Below are 25,496 nucleotides of genomic sequence, written 5' to 3'. Positions count from 1 at the left end.
CGTTTCTTTCAGTGAGTCACAGGCTGAGCTCCACAGCTCCTGCAAATAACCAACAGGAACGCTAACAAAGTGGACCCTTTATTTTTAGCAGCCTGGCTTGCTGCTGGTGACACGGGAGGCGGCGTGGTGAGGGGCTCGAGAGCTGCGAAAATCCATGCCCCTGAAAAAAAAGGGGGCCCGAGAGGAGTTTCTCTGTCCCGGAGACTCATACATGACTCCACTGTGAGTTTCTTCGGCATTTGTCAGGGTTGGGGGGAAGAAGAGAGGGCAGAGGGCAGGTTACCGGGGGCTGGCTGTGCTTGGGGTGCCCCAGCCATGGGGCTGTAGGGCTGAGCGACCCCCGGGGCCATGGGCTCAAAGCTCCCTCCATCACCCTTTTTTCCATCACTATTTTTTTTAATAGAAAACCACAACAGGCACTGATATATTTAACAATATATATTTATATATATATATAATTTCTAGATCAGTACATTCATCAGTACTTGTTTTTCTTCACAAACAGAAGAACTCTTACAATAGTAGACTTTCTAAAATAAATACTATTAAAATAGAGCTTCAAAATAAATATTCTATACAAAGAAAACCTTCTGTGGTAACTTTTCAGGGTGCACATGTGGTGGGGGTGACAACGGGGGGGGGGGTTTACCAGCGTGGGGGGGGGACAGGGAGCCCCCGGCACTGCGGCGGGGTGCGGGCTGCCCCGAGGGGGAACGCCGGTGCCCAGGGAGCTCGGAGGGGATTTGTGGGCTGCTCCTGGTACACGTGGTGCTGCAAAGAGCCCCCTGGAGCCCCGCTGCTGGCCGCCAGCTCTCTGGAGCATCTGCTTCATGCTCTGGGTCTTTGCTTGCGTGCGTGGGCAGCGCTCAGAGGCTGCGCCCAGCCCTCGCCTCCAGGACCGAGCTGTGGGGCCCCATGCAGCCACGGCCGGGGCAGCGATCCTCGAGGAGGGGTTCGGTGTTAATTAGAAGCTGTGTTAATTAGAAGCTGTTCGTCAGCTTGGCGGAGCCGCTGGCGTGGCTGCGAGTGCCCCCGTGTCTGCGCCCGCGGGATGTCTCGGGGTGGCAGGAGACCCAAGTACCTTCAAGGGGAGAGGGGGCATTGGGATGGGCGCAGGGAGGGAAATAAAGGCGAAATAAAACCCCCCGGCCCCGGGGCAGGGGGGGCAGCGCCAGCCAGCTCCTGCCACCCCCGAGCTGCCCCACGGCGCGGGGAGCCCGAGGGGTCGGGGAGTCACTCTGCTACATTTACCACTGCTCTAACACATCCACTAACGCGCTACAGTCCGCCAGCAAGTGATCGGCTTACATCATAGCAGGATTTATACAGGACAAGAAACCAACAGAGAAATAGTTTACAGCTATGTACAAGGAAGGGCACAGCAGCGGGAGGCAACCGCTCCGACGTTGCGTTTGCTTGCAGGAACCATGCATCTACACGGAGGGGTTTGCTGTCGCCGATTTGCGGTACGGGTCCCCCCCGAATAGGCGAGGACAGAGGGTCGAAATGGCACGAAGCTGAAGGTGGAGGCCGTTTGGGTACTGCGCACACCGCCAGTCGAGGAGGGCTTCAGGCAGCTTCCTCTCCTGCTGCGTTTTCTGGCCTGATTGTGTCTTCGGAAAGTGATTTCTCTTCTTAAATACGAATACCTTATACATTCAACCAACAGTTCAGCTAACTGGGGGCTGGTTTTCCTTTTCCCTTTTCCCTTCTCGTTTGTGCAAGACAATATGTACAACCCTTGATCCCCACCTGCTTCCTTCTTTCTGGTGTCGCCATATGTTCAGCACAGGGATAAACCATAGGAATTGGTATCTGCGAACAGCCGTCGTATCCCTTTTCCTAGGATTCATCATACACAAGCTAGCACGTTATAAATATAAAACTTTTTTTTTTTTTTAATTTCCCATTCAATAAATATCTACAATTAAACTTAACTAAACCCCAAGTCATCCAGGGTAAATTAATTCTTAAAACAAAAGACACCAGAAGTCCCATCAGTGCGCTCCTGCCAACCCCTACGCAGCAACTGTATTGCAACCAAGCAAATGGGATTCCTGGAAGTGCTACATGAGCTCTGCCTATTGCTTTGCTAATTAGAGATGACATTTCACTGTCACTGCTGTGCATTTACTGAGGAAATTTCCTCTAGTTAAAAAAAAAAATAAAGAAAAAGAGAAAAGAGAGACTAGATCAGTTTTCAGCATGCAACAAGTACCTACCTACTTATTACAGTGTTGCATGTTTGGACAAATATTTGTATTTAGCACCTTGGAGTTGTCAAGAGCAAGGGGTTACTGCATCTTCGGGGAGTGCAGAACAGGCCCTAGGACGAGTGCACAGAGCCGATGATTTTCACTTACTGAAGACCATGGGCAAACTCCTTAAATACGCTCCCTTCCCTCCCCTGGCTTTCCCTAGCATTTGTTAACACTAAAACAAACATTAAAAGCATTCTCTACACTTAAAAAGACACTTTTGTACAGAGGAGGCAAAAGTAGAACAGCAGCAATAGAAATGGGGGAATGGGATGTAATTCAAGCAGATGCCATTCTTCCCCAGGATGAAAAAAAATCTTAATATTTAATGAGCAAAGAAGAGCTTGTTCCAGGAGAGGAGGTACTGGGTTGATATCCTTATAAAAATACATCTACGTGTATCCTACACTTAGGTTTATGTGACATCTTAACGTCGTTCGAGGGCTTCAGAGAAACAAACCAACACTGCACAGCTCAACTCCACGGATTACGCTGAAATCGCCCTCGCTCCAGCAGCTGGGGAGCAAGCACACGTGGTGGATGGGATCTGAAGGAAAACCTTTTGCAGGAGGTTTGTAGCGTTGGTTACGATCAATATTCCACTGGCCGGAGCCTGCTGCTGCAGCTCACTGCCGGGCAGAGCAGCACGGTGTTGGCACGATGCGCACAGCCCCGCCGGCCTTCTGCTTGGACAGCCCCCGAGCACGTGGGCAGGGGGGCACCAAGCAGAGCAATGTGCTGAGACATTATGAGCCCCTTGCACAAATGAACTGCGTGTTGACTTCTGGCTCCAACCCTCTGAGGGACACAGAAAGCTTTGGGAAACTCATGGTGTGCAGCTGCCCCTCCTAAAGGCGAGCAGGTGGGAGAGAAACCACCACCCTCAGCAGGCTGCTGGTAGCAAATCGGAGGTGTGAGAGGGAGTGAAAACAGGAGCCCCACCCTGAAGGTGAACCCAGTGCAGCTCTCTGTGGATGGGAATGGTATTGCTTGTGCTGGAGCCTGCCCAGTGAGCAGTTCGTGGTTCCTGTGGTGCGCAGGCAGGGGGGCAGCCTGCCGGCCGAACCAGGAGTCGGTAAGCAGCTGGGCTTTGTGTGATGGACGTGGGTTTTCAGCCTTCACTCCAAATGGTTGGGATTCCTCCTTTGGCCCCATCTATTTAGATTCTGACCGGTTCCAAAACCCTGAATGACCCAAAGTGCTTCAGTTTGTGGAAATAGTTGCTTCTGCTTTCTCCGAAGGCAAAAGGCTGACGTTATCCTCAGAACACAGGTTACGAAAAAGACAGAGCTCCACCTGCGGGGCACGTCCCCCCCCTCCCATCTTCCCAAATTATCAAAAAGGTTTCTCTGGCCTGCTGGCTTTGCTCTCCGGCAGCGCCTTGCAAATGACACTGTTTGTGTTTTTGCATCTGCATCCGGGCCGGCTCACTTGGTCGTAGCAGCGCTGGGACAGCTTGACGCAGCCGGTGGCGGGCAGGTAGCAGAGCAAGCAGGGCAGCACCAGGGACAGGGCGCTCATGAAGGACCAGCGGGCGCAGCAGTTGGAGTGGGAGCAGGAGCAGGGGTGGTCGGCGCACGTGCCCTCGTCGTCCTCGTTGGTGCAGTGGTAGAAGACGCCCTTGACGAGACACATGCAGGTGGAGTAGTTGACCAGGTTCTGTGCCGAGCAGAGGCACTCTTGGTTGCACACCCAGCAGGACGGCAGAGTCCGGGGCAGCGCGCACTCCTTGCACTTGCATTTCCCACAGGCTTCGCACAGCAGAAAGTGCTTGTCCAGTTCCTGAGACACGGGCCCCTTCAGGTCCAGGGGTTTGCAGTTAATCGCCTTGGGCTGAATGCGAACCGCTCGGGGCGAGGACTGCTCCGCCACGGGCACCGGGGCCATGTGGTCCAAGAGCCTTTGGTCTGAAGACGTGCTGCTGCTGCTGCTGATGGAGCTGGGGCGCCCGCTGAACGAGATCCAGGGGTGGGTGACGTCCTGCTCGCACCGCTGCAGGTGCGGGTTGGTCAGGACCAGTTCATGGGGGCCCCGGGGGCGCTTCTGGGCTGCCAGCTGGGAGGCGGTGGGGTTGTCGGTGTAGTCGTTCTCTATGTGGGTCGTCTTCATTTGGTCAATGGGCAGGATGGTGAGCGGGTGCTGCAGCCTCCCATAGGGGATCCGACTGTCCAGCAAGGGCTGGACCATCACAGAATTGGGGACAACGGTGATGTTGTGGGGAATCCGGGGCTCCATTGATGAAGCAGCCTGATCACTGGTGAGAAATCTGCTTGTCAGTGTCCTGGGGGGAAGAGAAGAGACAGAACAGGGGCAGGGGAGAGAAAGAGCGCATCGTTATTGAGGTAGTCTGCAACCCAGCCCAAGCAGGGCTCACTGCAGTGGCTGGTTATCACGCAGAAGCTCTTATCAAGACTACAGCTTGTGGCAAAGGGAGTCGGAGCACTTGGCCAGGTACAAAGTGCATTGCTTTCATTGCTGCTGCTTTCCTCTCCCTAACCTTAGCCATAAAAAGCTCCAGCCTCGGTAGGGGTACCGTTACTGCGTGCTCTCAAAGTGCTCGGTTATCACTTCTACTGATGGAGAGCACACCTCAGGGTTACCAGTGCGTATAAATATGTGCCTGTTTGTCAGCACAATACCCAAAACGACTTATCTGAGGTCTGGGGATTTTCCCCGATTGACCTTGTTCTCCATCGTGAAGCACAAGGGTGACCTTCAGGAGCGTTGGCCTGGCACAAAAACACTTTGGAGAGCAGGACAAAACACTCGTCCTTGTGAACCCAGCGCCTGAATCTGCCTGTGGGAGGATGGCTTGGCTTCGGCGAGGAAGTGTCCCGTCTCCATCGGGAGCTGTTGGTTTCAAAGCCTGCTTTCAGCCCTCCTGCGGGAGGTGGAAGTTCTCGCTCAGCAGCTTGTCTGCTCGCAAGGCAGCGTGAGAGCGGATGGGGACGGATTACGGGGAGAGCACACACACGGGTCAGACTGGCTCTCGGGAGGTGATATGTCACCTCACGCAGGTAATTAGGCTCTCTCCTTCAACACGCTAAGTGAACTAATATTTAGTTTAAGTGCTGTTTACTGGCTGTGCTGGCTAAGCCATCCATTGCTGCAGTTTCTAGTTTCATTGAAAGAGAGCAATTTATACTGGAGCAGGTCCAAAGATTCAACAGCAGCGTAGGACAAGAAACCACAGGAAGTAACTAAACTTAAATCAAAGAACGGAAACTACTTGGTTCAAATTTAGAAAGTGCACATTGTTTTCTAGTAGATGTGCCATTTCCTTGCTGAGTGACCTTTATTCATAAATAATATAATGTTGGAGATCAGTCTAAAGAAGTGGTGAGTACAGCTTCAGAGCAAGTTGCAGGAGGGGAAAAGCTTCTGGTATCAAGAAAAAGGAAACGGGGAACTGCTGAAGACATTTCCAGTTCTTTGTGTTCAGGCAAATAAATTAACCTTTTCCAACAGCATGAAAGATTTTAATATTACAGCAGACTGAAAAAAGTCAGGCTAAAACTGCATCTGATTACAACAATTAAAGTCACACATGAGAAATGTGTGCGTGAGAGCAAACATATGTGCTGCTCCTGTATGAGCATATCCCCACAGCGTTAACACAGCTACGGAAACTGGAGCATGAGCTAATTATGCATTTTTGGAAGGAGAAAGAGAAGTACACTTTTGCCCACTTAAAAATGTTACTAGAGCCCACTGTTGGATTTGTAAATTGTTGCTGTGATAGATCGCTTGGCATTTGAGGGGCTGAAAATCTGCCAGTTCCTCCGAGATCGATAGGAGACGGAGCTCGGGGGGGGGGGGAACCTGGGGGCCAGAGCCGTGGTCAGCACAGCCCAAGCCTCTTCTGGGGCACCAGCATCATGTTCTGCCCACCGTGCTGCACAAGCCGAGCAGAAACAAGGGCTTTATCTATCAGGAATGGTGATTATTGTCGGGCAGTCCTGATGCTGGTACTCCTCACTAGTTAAAATTCTCTGCTGGGTCTTAGTCATTCATCCAAATTTTTTTTATTTCATTATTCATAGCTCATTGACACCCTGGCTCTAGAAATAAGAGTTCTTAAAGCATCCATTTCCTAATTACTGCATTTGAGAAGTAAAAATAAGCAATGATCCTGACAACTGTGGGGCATGCGGAGCAGAAAAAGAAAGCAGGTTTCTTTTGTACATCAGGATCCAGTGTCATGATAAAAAAAAATTAAAAAAAATGCTTGCTGCAAGTCAGAGCTTAGCAAAATAGTTCATTCTGTATTGGCTAGGTGTTGTGTTTGCAGGAAGACTTCGATCTCACAGCTGTTTTTTTTCTCCCAAGGAGAGAGGCAGCTGTTCTGGCTGCCGAGAGACAGTGCAGCAGAGCTGGTGTCAGCTGGGAGGCAGCAGAAGGAAATGGTGGCATGCTGAAGGGGTGACATGCCTGTCCGTCTGTCTGGCCTTTCTGTCCCTGGCAGCGCTGCTGCCTTACTGCTCCGTACCTTGTAAATAACCTCTGGCAGGTGGCTCCGTGCTCGGGTCCCAATTCAGCCTCACTTGCTATCAAGTCTCTGGAGTTTGGTGCCTTTGCAGTAGGTTCAGGCTGGATCCAGAGATCATTACTTTAAGGCACCGTGTGCCAGCGCTGAGCAGAGCTGTTTACCCCCAAGGCAGCATCCGCCGCCTCTGTCAATGCAAAGGCTCTGACCTGATGCTGATTTTCCCCAGACAGCAGCTCTGGCCCTTGGTGGGGCAGCAGAGGTGCCCTGCAGTGCTCGGGGGCTCTGCCTGGGGTGGGAGCACAGCAGCAGCAGTGGCTCCGGGTGGTTTTCCATCAGCCCTGGGGCCACACGGTCAGCGATGGCCCTGGCTGGTGATGGCATCACATTGGAGTCGGGCCATTGGGCTAACCCAAAGGAAGATCGTAGACACAGGTAGCAAGCGACCCCTAAAATCCCCAAACCTGGCAGTGCTCGGTGCTCAGACGTGGCCATATGCAGGCATACGTTAAAAGAGGGCTTAACTGAGATAATGCTAATCAGGATTTCAGAGTTAATTATCACAGGAAGGAGATGAACCCTGGACTAAGAACCTCACTTTAGGTTAGTTAATGTTGAAAATTATTCATTGTCTGTTTTCATGATCATACTGCTTCAGGTTGTCCTTCTAACAGGACAACTCATGCTGGAGAGCACGGGCAACGGAGCACTGACACTGCAACCAGAGCCCAAATTCTTGCTGCAACCAGTGAAGGGAGATGCTAAGGCAGGGGCAGACCCCGCAGATATTTGGGCACAAGATTTCCTCGGGTAAAACCTCTGGAGCCAGATAAACCCCAGCTGTCCCCGTTCCCAGACCCCTGCTCCAGACAATGTCCCTTGCTGCAGATCACCTTCAAAACACCGCAGGTTCACACCCCGCCAGGTTTTGGTCCCTTAGCTCCTGCCCTGCCTTCTCACTCCCCAGCAGAGCCTTTCCAGTTAACTGCTCGTGCATTGTGAGCTACGCTTAAGCAAGGCAAATTTCTGATATTTATGGAATTTTCCAATTTTTTACATTGCTGCTGATGGTTTTGTCGCTGGAAGTTTCAGTGGCGCAGTGAGATTGCTGGTGACAGATCCAGGACAAACATCTCCAGCGCTGAACTCCAGCGTGAGCCGGGTGCCGTTGGTTCTACGGGGAGGCTCTGCCCTGCTGGGATCTGCCTGATGAGAACAATGACGGTAATTTATGGTGCGTTTGCTTTGGGTTTTTGCATCTGTGTGCTTCCCCTGGCACATGCCTTAAGCATGTCTTTCCCTGAGCTGTCTCTGCTTTAAGCTCGATGTCTGCATCCCATGAAAAGGAGGATTTTGGATTTGGTGGCAGGCATCAGTTAACCTCACTGAGAGCCTTCAGCAGGCAGACCTGTGAGAAACCTGAGGCACAGTGAAGGGCAGGGGGTGCTGTGTTTGTGCGGCAGCAGTGGGCCCTTCTCTCCTGGCAGGGGCAGGGATCCCACAAAGCTCTCAGGTTCAGGGCTCGTGCTGGAGCAGGAGCAAGGCAAGAGGCAGACTGCTCCCACGAATTCTTGCAGGCTGAGGTGTGCCTGCCACGGTGCATTCACGCATCCTGATGACTTCCCTGGAAGACCCCAGAGACATCAGAACTTGGCCTTTTTTGGTTATTGTGCTCCCCAGGGGGGAAACGCAGCTGCAACCAGTCTGAAACAGTTCCAGGATGGCTGAACAACGCACCAAGCCATCCTCTGAAAGGCAGTCAGCTCGCAGGGATCCTCCTGGGGAGCCAGGAGGGATGATGTGCACTCGCTCCTGTTCCAGACGTGGACACGGTGCCCTTCCTCGCCTCCCTGCGAGCAGCCCATCCCGCACGCAGCCCCCTGTCAGCCAGGGTGACGCTGCCGTACACTGACTTTGGTGCCTCGGTTTGCAGCCACATCTCCAGTCCAAATGGTGGTCAGGGTGACCCGGCGCAACTTCAGACCTTGAAGAAGTGTGCTCTCCTGCTTTCCCCATTCTCTTCCCCTTAGGCAAGGCCCTGAAGCTGCCTGGTGAAGCCCCCAGGCTAACTGGGAAGGGGCTGGGTACCAGAGACGAGCTGCAAATGCCAGAGCCCTAAAGGATGAAGGGTTCTGCTCAGGCTCAGCTGCTGGGGTAAGGCAGGCCTGGGTTTTGTGAAGCCAGCGTTGTGAACAGCTCTGCTCCTTCTGGCAGTGGCAGTTGGGCACTGCTCGCAGATACTGAATTAATTGCTCAGATTGAACAGATTTAACATAATGAGATGTGCCATTTACAACTGTAGATTGAGGCAAACAACAAGAAAAATAGGAGAAGAAATGAAGTGGAACAGGAGACTTAAGATGCTTAAGCACCGTACCTCCACTAAAGCTATGAAACTTCTTGTAACGCCTTTGTACCACACTGTGCTAATTCAGTCCAACTGAAAATTGCATTTTAATTCTGAGGAAAAAAGTGCCATACACAGTACTTGTAAATGAAACAGCTTAATCTTTGATCATCAGTAATTACAATATTATAGCATTAACATGGGCACAAATTCACTGGATGCAATTGTACAGGCAATTTTCTGAACGTAGTCAATAGGAAGGAAAACTCAGGAGTGTGTTCTTGCATTGGGATTTATTCATTCTTTAGAGGCAGGTGAAACAATGAAGCTCTTTTCAAAGCAGAAATGTCAACAAAATCCCATGTAGAGAAAATTTCTCTTCCCCCATGCCATCCGGGGACTGTATGGCTGCTCACCACATACAATTTTGAAGTCAAAATATATTCCCTTCCAAGGGAGCTGTGTCAGGCTCAAAAGACTCAAGTCCATAAATGTGCTGTAGTTTGTTTCATCTCCTCATCTAGGTATTGCCAATTTAAAATTACTATTATACAAGATAATTACAAATCCTAAACTTGTAGGAAACCAACTGTTATTTTAACGTGTTTGGGTTTTTTTTCAGACTCAAAAGTTTTGTGAGATTCTTTAGTCAAATGAAGTTAAACCAGAAATGATCTTATGTTTTAATAGGATTTTGGACTTGCCTATATAATTTTTATAGAAAGCTACATCCTTGTGGGCAATTCAGTGAGAAAGCCATATAAACCCACAGGAAAGCTCATGCACATTAATGTCTTCAGAACAATTTCTGCAGTTGAAAGCAATAAGGTTCTAGTGTTTTATTCTCAAAGTGGAGTCGGGTAACTTGTCTTCCAGCTACTGAAAAACAAAATGGACCTTGGATTAAATATTTAATGAGTGCAGACATGCATAATATTCATAACTGTTTCTATTACCTATTAGTTACTAGTTTTAATATGTTCTCTCTCATATGTTTAACAGCTCTCTAGATGTGTGCAGTAACAAATAATGACAATAAGGGACTCTGGTGTCCAGAATTAGGTCCTGCATGGAAGCAATCCCGCTAAACCAGGCCCTGGAAGGCACCGGTGTGATCCTGAAACATCCCCAGTGCCCCCAGCCAACTGAAGTCAGCAGGAAAACGGGACAGCCTGATGCCATGCCTCACGTCCTGCCCAGCCAGAACCACGTGCAGAGCATCCCAGTTCAGCCCCAGCCACCTCTGAAAGCTTCAGAAATGCTCACCAAGCAGATGCTGGTGTGCCTGCACCTGAACTCAGCCTTAGTCTCAGAGGAAAGAAAGGCCAAACGTGCTGCTTGGGGTCTATATGCTAACAGGGAGACCACCATTATGTTCAGAGAAGTAGTGCAGCAACTGAAAATTCCTGTACTTTATAAGCTGCGAGTACCAAATTGGGGGCACTTTGCTTCTTTCTGATGCATTTAAGCCCTGACAGCCCCTCACATGCAGCCTGTCCCTGCCGTTACATCCAGTCGGCACCAGCGGCACAGAGGAGCTCTTCGCCTCACCAAACCAGGATTTGTACTGGGATTGCTGGCACCGGGTGGTTCCGTGCACCTTTGTACCACAGCTCCTGCCCCTCTCTGAGCCTGGACCCGTGTCCTGTGTGGCTGGGAGGGGCTGAGCCCACAGGGTCTGCACGGCGCTGCCCAGAGCCCTGGGGACACCTTGTCCTGCTGACAGTGGGGGGATGATAACAGCACCCAGAGAGCCTTCTGCTTCCTTGCCATAGCTAGGGAAGCATTTTCAGCATAGTAAAACAACCCTGACTTTTCAAGAAGAAATCGTATCGCTATTTTCCAAGAATTTTCCAAAGAGTGAAGCATCGCAAGCTTTCGTGATGTAGGGATGGAGAAACTGCCCCAGAGAAATGAGGCCAAATCCTGGTGATGTCAGGGAGAGCCTTGTAGGGGCCGTGGTAAGGCCAGGGCTGCCCACCTGCAGCTTTGCTTTGCTCGGTGATGGTGAGGAGACACCAGAGCTCTTGGAGTCTTGTCACCTGGCAGCCGCATCACACCTCCTCTTGGCTACCGTGATGATCCTAAACCTGCTATCATCCACACAAAAGCTGAATTCCCTTCTCAGGGAGAAGTCACAGTCACCTAATTAAGATTAAAATATTTGTAGTAATGGTAGCAGTAAATGTGCTGTAGCAATGTGCTCATTTTCTTTGCTCCACAGGACGCATGAATTTCTGAGGCAATGGGGCAAAAGGAAGAAAATCAAAAAAGCAACAATATCTTTATAGATATATCAGAATACAAAGAAGCTATCATAATTGAAATCAACATACTTCAAGCAGTGTAGTGTCAAGGGAGGCCACGTATTCCAAGGCCTATGCAAGTTGGCACCACTCAGAATCGGTGGTAAGCCATGTAAAATAGTCATTCTTTTAATTTATCGCTGCTTTTGTAACAACCATGGCTGTATTCTCTCTCTTCTGTCATGATTTGGTTATACAGTCTAGAAAAACTTGTCTTGAAAGAGTTTATCCCAGCTGCATGCAGGGCTTTTGGGCAGCAGAGATGCCTCCTGCCCCCATCGGCTCTCCAGTGCCCAGCTCCTGGCTGAAGCTAGGTGGGGAAGGGAGAAATGCCTTGGATGTGCCGACAGCAGAGCCAGGACATCTGGCCCCAGAGCTATCCTTGACAGCAAGGAGGGCTGGCAATGGGGGATCTGCAGGGCCTGGCAGACCAGTGTGGATGGGACCGGCTGAGCCTGGCCTGGGCGAGTCCCCGGGGAGGCCACACGTCGAGGGATGGTCCTCGTCCCAGCCAAGGGGCTGCTGGTGAGGGGACAAAGTCTGCTGCTGCCTTTGTGTGGCATTGAGGCCATCCTCTTGCCCAGACCTCCCAGCAGTGACAAGGGACACACTGCTGCTGCCTGAAGTCAGAAGGTTCAATAAAAGCTTTTAACGAAGGGTGACTACGCTTCGAGTTGGAGGAGGCCTCTCCATAAGCACATTTTAAATGTGTGATTAAGAATAATATATAATGTTGGAGTTCATTAAGACTCAGTTAGGCTGTCTGAATTTTGAGTTAAGCTGTGAATTCTTTTTTTTTTTAAAAAAAAAAAAAAGAAAGGAAAAAGCTCCTTTCCATGAAGTGCGTTACTAATAAAAAATATTTGTGTTGATTCTTTTTGTTTCCCTCCTTATCAGCCTTACCTATCTAAGAAAAGCTAGAATTTTCTCTACAAGTAATAAAGAAAAAAAAATAGAAAGCTTATTAGGGAAACCTGCCATTTTTAAAATGAGACACTAAATTCTTGCCAGAGCTTGGAAATTCAGAAGCTGGGAAATGAGACCCGTTGACTTCCAAGAAGCTGTCTCTGTCCAGCTAAAGGCTGTTCCTACGGTGTGAGTGAATAAAGCACATTTTGGCCCATGAACATTCAGATCTCTAGGGACTCAAATTTCTTAGTCAAGGCCTTTTACTGGATAAGAACATCTATTTTAAGGCCAGAAAACTAAGCTCAGATATAATCTATTAAGCTAATGGTACTAAATGATGACCATATTAGAAAGATTTTACATTATCTGACGGAAATATGTTGTATTGGATTTAAAAAGAATAAACAAACAACATTGTGTGACTTTGCCTCTAAAAAGGCAATTGTAAGTACTGAGCTGAATTTGGAAAGCTGTACAGCAATATGACTAATGAACTTTTTGCTTTTACAGTTAGTATTTGGAAAACTATCAGAACCGTGAATTAATTATTGCTGTAGTATTGCAAGGGTGGTAAATTTCATTTCACTGAAGTCCGATTACAATTTTATTTGTGAGGTGGTGGTGGGGAGATTGCTTTTTGAGATGTAGCATTTCCCAGTATGATCTGGGAATTAGTCATGATTCCATGAAAACAGCTTTTGTTTTGCTGTTTCAGGAGGAGAACAAATAATTTCTCCCCTGCACATACCTCACAGAGAATTTCAAAAGGACTGCAGTATTCAGAAATAGTCCTTTTAATTTTATAATACCAATATAGAGTCCCTTCTAGCAACAGAAACACAGTAGCCCATGGAAAATGGCACATTTATCAATGAGACATCCCCAGTGGGGTTCCAATAACTGAGAACAACCCCTCCTCCTGCTATCATTCATTTTTATATGGAGAAGGGGGAAGCTAGTCATCAAGATCATTGTGATTCAGTGCACAAATTGTAGCTTTATTCTTCAACCCAAAATAAAGAGAGAGGAAGGAAGTCTTAATATTGGGAAAGCTGGGTTTTTCTTTACTTAATTAAACAACAATTCCTAAGCTGATTTTCTGACATATTGTACCCTTTGCATGGTTTGGAAGAAAGGGAGCAGCTGAAGAAGTTTTAAAGAATCTAGAACATGCCTTTTCTAGTCTGGATTAATCAGTGATATTTTTCATTTTTTTCTGCTTTTCTCTCCTACACCCTTTAAAGAAAAAGTTGGATTTATAAGGGATTTAAATAAAGAAATCCAACCCATCTCTTGGTCACTTCAGGAAAAAGCGTGAAGCCTTCTCCTCCTGCTGATTAATGCTGATATTCATTTGCACTGCCATTTCCAAGGTCTGCATTTCCAGCCCTGCTTTCCTCTAAGACCTTTGTGCCTTTTATATGCCCCTGTCTGTTTTTTCCATTCCCCTTCTGATAATGAATTTTCAGAACATGTCGTCTCTAGGCTTGTCTTTCTCCTGTGACGCCAGGACTGGTACCAGAAAATAAAATCCTGGCTTATCTTTGCTACGCAGTTGGGAGAGAAGAGCAACCAAGACAGGTTTTTCCCTCTATATATAATGTACTTCATATATCTTTATGAAATTATTCTAGACATACATTTTTATTGCTACTAGCCTTTAAAATATATAATCCATCCAGATTTAAAACTGAAGCAACCAAGTGTACAGCAAGACAGGGAACAGAACAGTGATGGAATAAAGCAGTAAGGCCAAAAACATCAAAAAAATTAAAAAAAAAAGACAGATGTATGAAATAAAATGCTAAAGAGCAAAGGTCGTGCAGGAAAGATCTGACACACCAGTGGCTGATCTCTGAAGTGTCCTATTATGGAGACAGCTCAGAACTACTTGACACTAGCAAGACGTATGGCTTTGGAAAAGAGAGAAAATATGTAAAATCGGCGTTCTTATTCCAAAGTAAGAAATACCCAGGTCTTCTTTGTCAGCCCAGGTGACCATACGTTTCTGATCCCTTGCGGAGGAAGAAGAAGACATCCCTCCAGCAGAAAGAGGAGCCTCGCTCTGTTATAAAAGCCCTGCAAATAATCCCGACGCAAGTGTGGCAAAACCTGCCTGCCATATACGTACATCAAATGCAGATGTTGAAAGGACGTAGAAGAGAGGCATAAATAAGAATTACAGGCACACGAACGCGAATTGTGGAGGAAGCCGGAGATTTCCTCAGAACGCCAAGTCTCCTCTAGGTTGCGAGGCACCAGCAGCCATCTACTACTCCGCACGGCCGCGGATAACTGCTGCCGGAGAAGTCACCGCGCGAAACGCGCTCCTGAGCGCCTTGCAGCAAGGGGACAGGCGATCGCACGCAGCCGGGGCGCGCGGCTTCCCCTCGGGGAGCTGCTCGGGGAGCTGCCCGCCTCGTCCAGCCCCGTCCAGCCCAGCCCAACCCAACCCAACCCAGCCCAGCCGAGCCCCCGCGGGGCGCGCACCTACCGGCAGCAGCGCGCCCAGCACCATCGCCCGGCCGGGGCCCGCGGCAGGGACCTGCGAGCGCCGCTGTCAGCGGCTGCCCCGCTCCGCCGCCGTGCCGCAACAGCCGCTGCCTGGGAAAATGGCTATTTTATGAATGGGAGGGCAGCGCGCCCCTCTGCGCACGCGCGGCCTCGCGGCTCTATGAATGGGTGGGCACCGGGGCGCCAGTGCGCATGCTCGCCTCCCTTTTATGAATGGGGCCGGCGAGGCGCTCGCGGCGGCCGGGCACGGCCGTGGCCCCGCTGCGGTTTGCTTTTATGAATGGAGGGCAGCGGCTGCGCCTGCACCGCGCCCCCCGCCCGCGCCTGGAGGTAACGGCGGCGCTGGGGGGCACCGGCCCCTCCCCGCCGCCCCCTCCCCGCGGCTGCACCCCCCGGGGGGGGATGCGGGGTGGCTGGGGGTGGGCGCTGTCCCCCCCCCTTGTAGGCGCTGCTTCCCCTCCCCGTGGGTGTCTGCCCCCCCCCCCCCCGTGGGCGCGCCGCAGCCCGGCGAGGCGGGGAGGGGGCGAGCGGGGCCGGCAGCTCCCGGGGGCGAGCGCGCGTCCTGCGCTGCCGCCGGCCTCTGCCCTGCCCGCGGACCTGCCTCGCTCCGTTCGCCGCCGTACCGGCACGGCCGTCCTTCTGCTTATGTGCCGCAGCCTGCGTGTTTGGCTGGCGATAGCTACGTGAAAATGCCGGTAAAACCTGCAGCTGCGTTTCCGTGGGGGTATGCGCAACGTCTAGGTGTATTTTCTGGCTCTTTTTGAGAAGATGAAGGAGGTAGGATGGAGCCATGCGGCTCCCACAAAACCACCAGGAGCAAGATGTCCTGCTTAATGGAAGTGAGGCGTTTTATGTTGCTGTCCGCAGCTTTTTCCTCGTTTAGCTTTTCGTAAGCCCCGTTGGATCCCATCCTGGGTGCACTGCAGGCAACGTGAGGCAGGCCCTCAGGGTCAGATTCTCAAATGATCTTTAGCAAGCAGCTGTTGTGCTGCTGTTAGATATTGGAATCCCTGAAAACCTTGCCCTAACTGTGTGCTGAGAGCTCTGCAACATCCTTATATGCTTCAGTTTCTGTTCAGCAAATGGAGATTCTCTCTTAATTCTCAGCTGGTACAGAAATGGCTACAGGCTGGGGCTTTGTGTGCAAGGTCCTTCAGGATCCATGCAGGCAGGTTGCTTTACAGTGAAAATGGATGAAGAATAATGATTTATTCTTTTTTAATACATGAGCACAGTAATCTTCAGAGTACAAACCAAACCCCATTTCCTGTTATATTTATGGCACATATTTAAGAGCTTGCACAACACTGAAAAAAAGGTCCATGTTATTTATTTAGTGCTAACATGAGCATTGTACATTTCTGCCTCATGGAAAAGATTTCTCTTCAAGAGTATGTGCTCAGAGACTGACTGTTTAGTTATGTATATGTTTGTCTCTGAGGGCAGTGACCTTTCCAAGTGGGAGCAGTGTTCATGGGTCATGGGCAAATGCAATTTAACAAGGAAAGGACAGAAGAAGGGCAGTCTCTAAAGAACAGCTTATCTGAGTGGTACACAAAATATCAGACATCAAATATACAAGACTGATGCTTTCTTTTAAGAATAAACAGAAGATGTTTGTTAAGAATGTTGCTTTTTTATTGGTAGTGTTCTTTACAACACAGTTTTGGAAGGTTGTACATGCCAAGGAATTCTGTCCTGATTTTGAAAATTAGCAAAATAAATGGGCAATAGAAGGAAATGCAATTTTAAGAAGCTTATATAAAGGGAAAATCCACAGAAATAACATCTCACTGTATTTAGTGCTGGAAACCAACTCAAAGCTGAAAGACTCAAATGTCTGAGCAAAAAATCTGCTCTGTGTTTTTCAGCAACAGCATCTGCATTAATTTTAAGCCTTGATTTGAATTTAGCAAATGTGCTGTAACACTGCAGCAATGTGAGAGTCAAGCAGCTCAGAGCTAAGGCTTTTATATTTGAATACTGAATTCTCTACTTCAGGGTGATACGTACCATAAACGTGAGGGAAGACCTCAGCTGCAGTACAGTAATCATCTCCCTGCGAGACCCTAACTGCCTACATGGCAATTGCAAACTACTACGTAGTAGCAAAGAACGCTGGTGGGCTGGTGCTATAATTACACAGAAGTTATAGGCAGAGCCCAGCTAGATGGTATGCTCTTAACAAAGCCCTAGCTGTAAAACAGCAGAGAGGAAATAAGAATTATTATTCATCCAGGGGGGTGGAGGGGGAGGGAATGGTGTCTAGCCATGATTCTAGGGAGAGGAAGTTGGAGCTGCAGGGCTCAGAGTAGTGCTAGTACTGCTGCCTGTTGCATGAAGTCTGCGCATGGAATTCTGAAATGGTGAATCTCTGAGTTAATCTGTCTCTCCTTTCTCCCTCTATTCCTGCCTTCCCCTATTGGCCCACTTCTTCCCTATAGACAGAGAGGTTTCTTGTTAGAGTTTATCATGTTTGCTGTGCTCAGGCATGTGAGGCTGCTTTGCACTGAGCATGGATTCCTCCCAGCCGCTGTCCCTGTTTGTACCAGCTGGCCCTGGTTTGGGTCAAGATTCCCAAGCTGAACTGCGGGTCACTGAAGCAAAACCCCATTGAGCAGGCAGTGTGCTCCTGCACCAGAGCCTCCTGGCACTTCCAGCTTTCCTTTGCAAAGAGGAGGAACCGCGGGCACATGTGTGGCTGTGCGTGTCCCTGAGCCAGGAGGTGGGCACACGGGGCTGGGCTGTGTGCAGGGCTGGCCTGGTGCTCATCTCTGGCCCTCCGATCTCCTTGTCCTCTGTAGAAACATTGCACTACCACCTGGAGGGACGAGGCTGTCCTCACAGAGGGTTCTGTGGTGGTGATGAATGGCACCAGCAAGGGATTTCATGTTACCATGGTGTGACGCTGGAAGCTGAGGCTCTAGGAGAAATGCCACTTGTCCTGAGACTTGTAATATGTTTATACGTGTTTGCAGTGCCAGAGATACAGAGCTGGCATGCCTTTTTTTGTGCAGGAAATTAATAGCTTATTCATTTCATGCCCATTTAAACCCTGAAATTGATGTAGATTCCTGAACATGATTTCTTTGCTGGGATGATTATAGTGCTGCCACAACTGCATTGCCTGTAAAGTGAATTCCTTGATTCTTTTCTTGCTTATCCTTAGAAAAGCCAAGAAGCTGCCTATGTTTTGTGATAGAAGCCACATCCCTATTTTCTTTAGGGCTTTGCATTAGTTTGACTGTCAGGTTTAGACCATGTTTGTTTTACTGAAACTGCATGTAGCATCAAAATACTCATCCAGCTTATGCTGCCTGTTCCTGGAACCTCCGAAATCTTTTTCCTTCCCGTTGAAGTCAGAAAACACTCATCATCTAGCTAGATGCTTTGCAGTCTTTTTGTCCTGCAATTATTAGATCTATGATGACATGCACATTGCAACCCAGAGTTAGTTATTAGCGATGTGGATTTGGGTATTTGGATGGAAGCCAATTTCGAAGAGGTGCTGAGACATTCAGCTCTCTTTGGTAGCAGCAAGTACCAAGAAGTGTTCAGGATTTCCTCATTGAATCACAAGCAGCAGGAATACAACTCTGCTCGTGTGCCACCACCTCATTCAGTGCTCTCTTTGGATTATTGCTGCCACCTCCCAGGTGATAAGGTTTCACCTGTTGTTGGTACTGATTAGTGCTGATTAACTCAGCAACAGGCTCCAGAAAAATGACATCTGAACCAGATATTTTGTGTCCTGTGCTGTTGGTCACTGTTGATTGCATGGAATAGATCTTACCAGTGGCCTGTGCATGTCACAGGGCAGACATCCCTGTGTGAGTGTGCCCCAAAGAGGGGAATGGGGCTGACTTGGGGTCTGGGGTTGCTGGTGTCTCGTACCTTCCCCCAGCTGTGTGCAGGAGCAATTACACTGCGTGAAGGAGCCACTCGTGTAACCCAGCCCTGCACAGGAGCCTTCCCTGGGGGCTCGGCGTGGTGCACACATGCAGCCTGCTTCTGAGCACACGTGGCTTCAGGGCTCAGGAGCCGGGTCTGCCTTAGAAGAACGTCCTTTGCTACCCAGGCTTTATTTGTTTTCCTGGCCTTAACAAAATAAATAAATCCACAGTTCCCCTTACAGCTGGGCATGTTAAATGGAGCACTCTGAGTGAGTGACTTCAGGGTTTTTGGTGGATCAGATCTCATTTTCTGCATGCAGGCAGAGCTCCTCAAACCCTCTCTGGTGCCAAGGAAGCGAATGCTGCCACAGCTCGCTGCGGGGAGAGCAACTTTCCTCCGGGCTTTCAGGTTTGTGCTTTTCACAAAGTTATCATACAGAGATTCAACAAAGTGACACAAGCTAAGCCCTGGGGCTCGCTTGTGCTCAGAGGGGCAGGCACTTGCCAAAACTTTCTTCCTCCCCACTGCGCTGCCGCTCGCCTGGGCCTGGGGCTGGGCTGATGGCAAGCAGCCGAGTGTTGCCCGCAGCCGCTGCCTGGGCTCGCTCGCTTTGGATCGCGCTGCACCGCGGCGCTCCAGCCCTGCCTGCGAGGAGTGCGGGCTGGCAGGGCTCCAGGGTGGGCGTGGGTGTCCCGGCCAAAAGCTGGTGGTTTAAGGAAATGCAGGGTTCCTAATCTGCCATCAGAAAAAAGCAAATATGCAGGCAATTTAGCAAAGTGAAAGTGCAATTCCCCGGGGAATGCATAAATTAAGCTCCTGAGATGCTGTGAATGTTTAGCCATGTTAAATCTTTGGTCACTTGGCATTTTACTATCTTTAAGCTGGATCAAGAGCACATGTGTAGGCTTTATCTGCTGAGGTTTTCGTGTGTCTACAAATCCCTTCTGGCTGACGTTCGCAGCCTTATGGTAAGAGCACACAAGCAGCACCCCTGCATGAAGCAGCAGCTAATTCTGTACCTAAACCGATGCTGCATGTGCAATTTTCTAATTTGCTTGCAGAATTGCAGTGGTCTCAAACTGTTACAGAGGAGGTTTTTAAGTCTGGCCTTGCCTTGTGAAACCAGAGGATGCCCTTATGGGTAGCTTTGCCATCTGTTGGTAACACAAGGAGGAGAACTTTTCACTTCTCATTATTTACTTAACCATTTCTCTGTACGTTATAAGAACGGAAGCAGCAGATTAAAATTTCCAGTTAAAATAAGGAAAGGGATTTGCAGTTTGTTTCTCACCTAACTCTTAGAAATGGCTCATAAAACCTGAACGACTGGATCTTTGCCTTTTAATCCACCGAGATGGTATTTCCCAAGCATGGAAATGCACCGCTGCAAATCAATCCTGGGCAGCATCGTGTGTTTCTGATGCGTTTGTCTGTGATGATTTTAACCATAAGCAGAGGAGGAAAAGCCAGGCCTACTGATGTATCGTGTCATATATTGTCACATATGCCAGATAATTTGTGTGAATGTTGCTGTAAGAGTACTCCTCCTCTGGTGCATTGCTAACAAGTTATGGGGCCTGGTCTGTGATACCTAGAAATAAATAAGAGGGGGCAGGTGGGGAATGACAAAAACATTGGCAAAATGGTGATTGCTATGCTGACAGCTCGTGCTGTCACTCACCGTAGCCTGCACGAGGGCTGTGTGGGGATGCCAAACTGAAAACAGATGCCAAACAAAATAAGGTGCCTGCTTTTGTGCAGGGATAGGAGGATGGGGTGCAGCTCTTGCAGGCTGCTTGTGAGCCTTTATGCCTGGCAGAGCTGGGAGAATTAGAAGTGGTTGAGCCTGCTGCTTGCCCAGAAGGTACCGATGGGTGAGTGTTGAAGCAGGCCCTGTATTTCTGGTGGGTGAAGGGGAGTACCGGACCCCCTACTGCAGTGATCACGAGAGTGTTCCCGAGCTTTATCTCGCTGTTATCTCGCTGCCTTGAAGCGCCGCAGCGTGCAGCCCGGGCCTCTGTCCAGAAGCCTGGCTCCCTGGCACGAGGGCAGCGGCATCCCCTCTTCTTCAGATTACTTCATAAACATTGCAGTCCACCCTGGAGGTGACTAGGCTTCGTTATCTCAGTTATAAATGGGGCTATCGCATTTGTCCGCTTCTGCGGCGCAGATGAAAGGTCTGGGTTTCCTCCTGCCTTATCAGGCACCTGTTGCTTGCATCCAGACATTACTCACATCCTTGAAGTCACATCTTGCTTTGCATAATTAATGCTGGCTGTGCTTCATTTCCTTCCTTCCCGTGCAGTTTTGCTCTGTGGCCTTACCTGGCTATGGACACATTCGGTTTTATTGGTGAGGTTTTACACGAGGAATGGGAAGCAGCTTTGGCTCCTGGGACATGGGCCCATGAAAGACAAGGATGTCTCAGTCTGGTCTAAAGGGTGTTCTTTATTCTTGAACTGATGCTGAGGCTGCAATCTGCTGCGTGAAGTTCTGTACCAGTTCATTCAGAATGGTTTAGGTTTGCTTCATTATTTTTTATTAAACCAAATTCCATGCAGCAAACACCTGGCCCAGTGGGGAAGCTGTGCCTTCCTTCCCAGAGGGAACACCATGCCTCAGGAACGTGATGGGTGCACCCCAGGGTAACAGCGAGCTCCTGAGGTGCTTTGGGATGACACCAGTGGGAAATATTTTCCAAAGCGTGTCCTTGTTGCTTGTTTTCAGGTGACTTCCAGCACTGACACCTGCCTCATCGCAGCAGCCCGTAAGTGCAGTGTTTGAGTTGGGAACCATTACGCCAGCACTTTTGCTTTCTGCAGTAATTCACCATTGACTTTTGTTTTGTAATTCACTTCAGCTTTTAATATCTATTGACCTGGATCTACATGAATAATTTAGTGTTTATGAACAATTGTAGTAACTGAACCCATGCCATTAACTAAACCATGAGCTCAGGGAAGTAGGATAAAAGTTCATAAAATGTAAAATGAACACTAAGGGGTCTACCATAGACCTGAGCAGAATAGTTATTTTACCTGAAATCCTAAAGACAATTTAGCTGCTTGGTGTTTGAGTGACAGAATCATGCCAGCACATCTATGTCTCTGGATCCATGCAGTTAACTGGCGTCGGTGCAATAAGCGTCCCAGTTACAGCACTGGGATTATTGGGCTGTAAGCCTGATGTATGCGTGTTTTTTGCAGAATCAGGTGGTACAGTTCTTTATTTTTTGCAATTATATCTGACTTGCCTGGCAGCTTTAATTCCAGCTGAGCACACTGTCTTCTGCACTTGCTTTTCAAAATGTTGCCAGTCTGAAGATGTTTGCTGATTCGCTTCCTTCCTTTAGAGGATACCGGGCTGGTTAATGTTTGCTGTCTGCGGGCTCTCACCTAGTATCAAAATCTGACCTCAGAATATCAGCAATTTGCAATTCACCAAGATGAAAAACTCCACTGAGGTAAGTGCAAACTCTGAAGTTGGTACCTCACCAGAATGAAGGTTTCAGCTTCACAGCTACACGTAACTGTAGTTTGCACTGCTAGGAGTCCTTGGGGTGGAGAGCAGATACGAGCTGGTTGTAATGAATAAACAGGACTTCTGCTGAAGCTGCTGTGATCTTTCCTGCTGTCCAACTGGCAGAATAACAAAGTGTGTTATCAGACAGAGACTCTGTAAATCTTAGATATGGATTTTCCCATCATAGGCTCCAGACCTGAAACTGGATCCACTCAGCACCGGCGGAAGGGACTGGGGGTTATTTAACAACCTGCAGGACTCAGCCACTTGAGAGTGGATTGGTGAGAGCCCCATAGGAAATCTTTCCAAGTGTCTCGGGTTGAGTAGATCATCTCAAGGACCATAAATTGTGAATCTTTCTATTTTTTTTTCCCAGAATATTTATTTACAGTTCAGGTCAATAATCTCCAGAAATACAATTCTGCTTACAAACGAAATTCCTGGGCTGCATTCCCAGGCATTCCCATGTGACTTGAGCATTTTTAGCAACAAAATGAACAAATGCAAACATATTTTCAGGGCACTGCAAGTGTTGCTATTCCCATTCGCTCTGCCTGCCTGGGAGCCCCGACCCCAGGTCCTATGAAACTCAGCAGCGGTGAGGTCCCTTCTGCAGAGCATCCCGCATCGAGGGAGAGCTCACAACCTCGTGGCTGTCTGTGTAGGGCAGTCATGGGGACATTGGGCACCCAGGCTTGTGAGAGTTGGTGTATATAAATTTAAATGCAAACAAAGAATTGAAGCTGTCAGCCAGTAACCTGCTAGCACATCTTTCTCAAAAACCTATCAATTTACTTGTGACTAAGAAAATGAATTTTCATGTGGAGGAAGCTGTGTTCCCTGACAAACAAGGCAACATTGTGGAAAATTACTGGTGGTAAAAGTCATAGTGACCATAAGGCAGTGCTTTACAAGCCTTTTGGTGTTCATCTTGCCATAGCAGGCCAGTTTGATCCTGAAAAATCCAAATATTGGGATTGTTCTCACTTCTTCAGCGCTGGCCTGTAAAGAGAGCTAGGAATTATAGACAGCAGCCTGATAAAAGTACTGCCTCCTCCCCTGAAATTCTTGCCAGTACTCAGTTACATTTTGAACAAAAAGCTAGGACTCTTTCCTGAAAAGCTGTGTAACTTTTCACTGCAAGGCTCCATTTGGAATTGCTGTAATTTTCACAAACTTAAGTTTATGAAAAATAAACTTAATTTTCATAAAATTACTTAATTTTCATAAACTTAAGTTTATGAAAGTTGTAGCAAAAGGGAGGTATTTAATTCCATCTTAGTAACTGCAGTAGTTAGCAGCATTTCTGTTAACTTTTAAACCTTAGTTTAAAATGCAAGAACTTTACTGGGGATGGTGTCGGCGCTCTGCAGCTACCTAGGTGGCAGGCTGATGTAAAATGATATTTTTGTGTACTGTAAAACCATTCTGTACTGCAGTTCTCTGCTGCTTCCACAGGACTGGTGATGATTAACTGTGTATCTTAACCATAGCTGCTCCTGCCCTGTAAAACTAATGTGATTTGGTGTGGCCTCTGTTTCCATCCCTATGCAGTAATTTTTTATTTTTTATTTTTTTTTTTGATTCTGATGTGTATATGTAATGCATATCATAGAAAAAGGATGAAAATGCTGCTGGCCCTACCCCGTGCCATGCAGGGAGCCCCAGCCCAGGGCCAGCCTGTCCCCACAGCACCGCTCCGCTCCCCTCGCTGCCCATCATTGCCTGGGGTATGGCAGTGGAATAAAACCAAACCAGCCCTTCCCTCTTTGAGGTATTGCTGGGCATTACAGAGTCACATACTTGTACGTAATTACTGTATTCTAACACTTCAATATTTTCCTGACTACTTTCCTCTTGTCACTGCTTTGAAAATACCCAGGTTATATCCATTAAAAAGTTACAGACTACAAAACATATGATTTCAAAATAATCTTTTTTTAACACTTAAACATTTTTCTTTGTGGCCTTAACCTGTTACTTTCACAGAATTTACTTTTTTTTTTTTTTTTTCTTTTAAGAACATCTCTGATGCTGTATATCGCAGTGTTATGACAGCTCTGCTGGACCACAGCCAGCGGTCCGTGCTGTCAGAATGCCCGTCAGTTCCGGCCGTTCTGCATGGTGAATGGCACGGTAATGTGGAAACTTCAAACAGCAACAGGAAGAAAAGTAAACGTTTAATGATTTTTCTTTAACAGATCTTGAAAAGCTTTTGTCTTGCTTTGTTGCTGTTGAGATCTTTTCTGGACACCTTCATGTTCTTTTTTCTGCCCCATTCCTGTTTTTCTTCAGAGGTTTTCTTTTTTCCCTGCGAGTCAGTGATCTTATTGATGTTAGAGACTCGCTGCCCGCACATGAACAGTCTGGGCAGCAAAGTTCAGGCGATATTTCCTCTGCGCAGTGATTAGTCCTGCTTACTGACAAACAAAAGCAGGGAGCATTCGAAATTAATATCAGCTTGCTTTGCAAGCTCTGTTTTCCTGACCTTGAAGCTGAGAGGCTGGGAAGCACCGCATCGATCCGTGGCAGGAAGGAAGGCGCTCGGGAGCGCCTCTGTGCTCAGAGAAACCCGAATACGAGCGGTGGGCTGCGTGTGGAGCCGTGGTGCAAGCTGCTACCGTTTGGAGCTAGGAAGTGGTCAGCTTTGGATCTCCATGCCAAAGAAAACTGTTCAATATTTGAACGCGATATTGACGTTAGGGTTCGGAGGAGGATGTGCAGAGAGGAGGAGACGCGGGGCTGCAGGGGCAGTGGGGCAGGCAGCCAGGGGTGCCTGCAGCCCCCAGCTCGCTCGGTGTTGGAGCCTCCCTGCTCACCTCCCCCTGTGCTGTGGGTGTTTCCCCGCTGTTACCAGCAGCTCTGCTCCCAGGCCAGCCGTGGGTGTCCCTAATGGGCTGTCCTGCCCTCTCCCCAGTCTCTGCCAAACTGTTCTGAGCAGGTATAAGGATTTCCCTGTGCCCTAAAATCTGTGCTTAGCACTGCTGCATCTTGTTCACCTCCCACTGGCTAGTGAAGGTGATGGTAGCACCCTCTTGTTTCTGTCCCTTGTTAGTTTTCTTTATTTTCGGGTGGCACACAGCTGGTTTGCACACAGCTGCCTTCTGCAGCGAGAAGCTCGGGTGAGCCTGGGTGCTCTTGGGGCTGGAGGGAACAAGCAAGGGAGAAAGGTGGGCACTGCACGGGCAGACAAAATCTGATGGGGACAAGCACTGAGTGATACACAGGGGCAGAAAGAGGCCAAATTTCAAATATAACGG

General features: G+C 48.7%; 1 protein-coding gene across 1 annotated transcript; it reads right to left on the bottom strand.

Moving 5' to 3' along the window:
• Positions 1 to 423: 423 nt before the first annotated feature.
• SPRY4 (sprouty RTK signaling antagonist 4) lies at positions 424 to 14,955 on the bottom strand. Its single transcript, XM_027468540.3, has 2 exons — positions 14,801 to 14,955; positions 424 to 4,539 (listed from the first exon to the last, which is right to left on the bottom strand). Exon 2 carries the CDS (start codon positions 4,491 to 4,493, stop codon positions 3,594 to 3,596), a length of 900 nt encoding a protein of 299 aa, XP_027324341.1. The 5' UTR covers positions 4,494 to 4,539; positions 14,801 to 14,955; the 3' UTR covers positions 424 to 3,593.
• Positions 14,956 to 25,496: the final 10,541 nt, after the last annotated feature.

This window comes from Anas platyrhynchos, chromosome 14, assembly GCF_047663525.1.
Source record: "Anas platyrhynchos isolate ZD024472 breed Pekin duck chromosome 14, IASCAAS_PekinDuck_T2T, whole genome shotgun sequence".
Taxonomy (NCBI): domain Eukaryota; kingdom Metazoa; phylum Chordata; class Aves; order Anseriformes; family Anatidae; genus Anas; species Anas platyrhynchos.
Note: the sequence above shows the minus strand (reverse complement) of the source record. Positions and strands in the feature narration are given on the sequence as shown.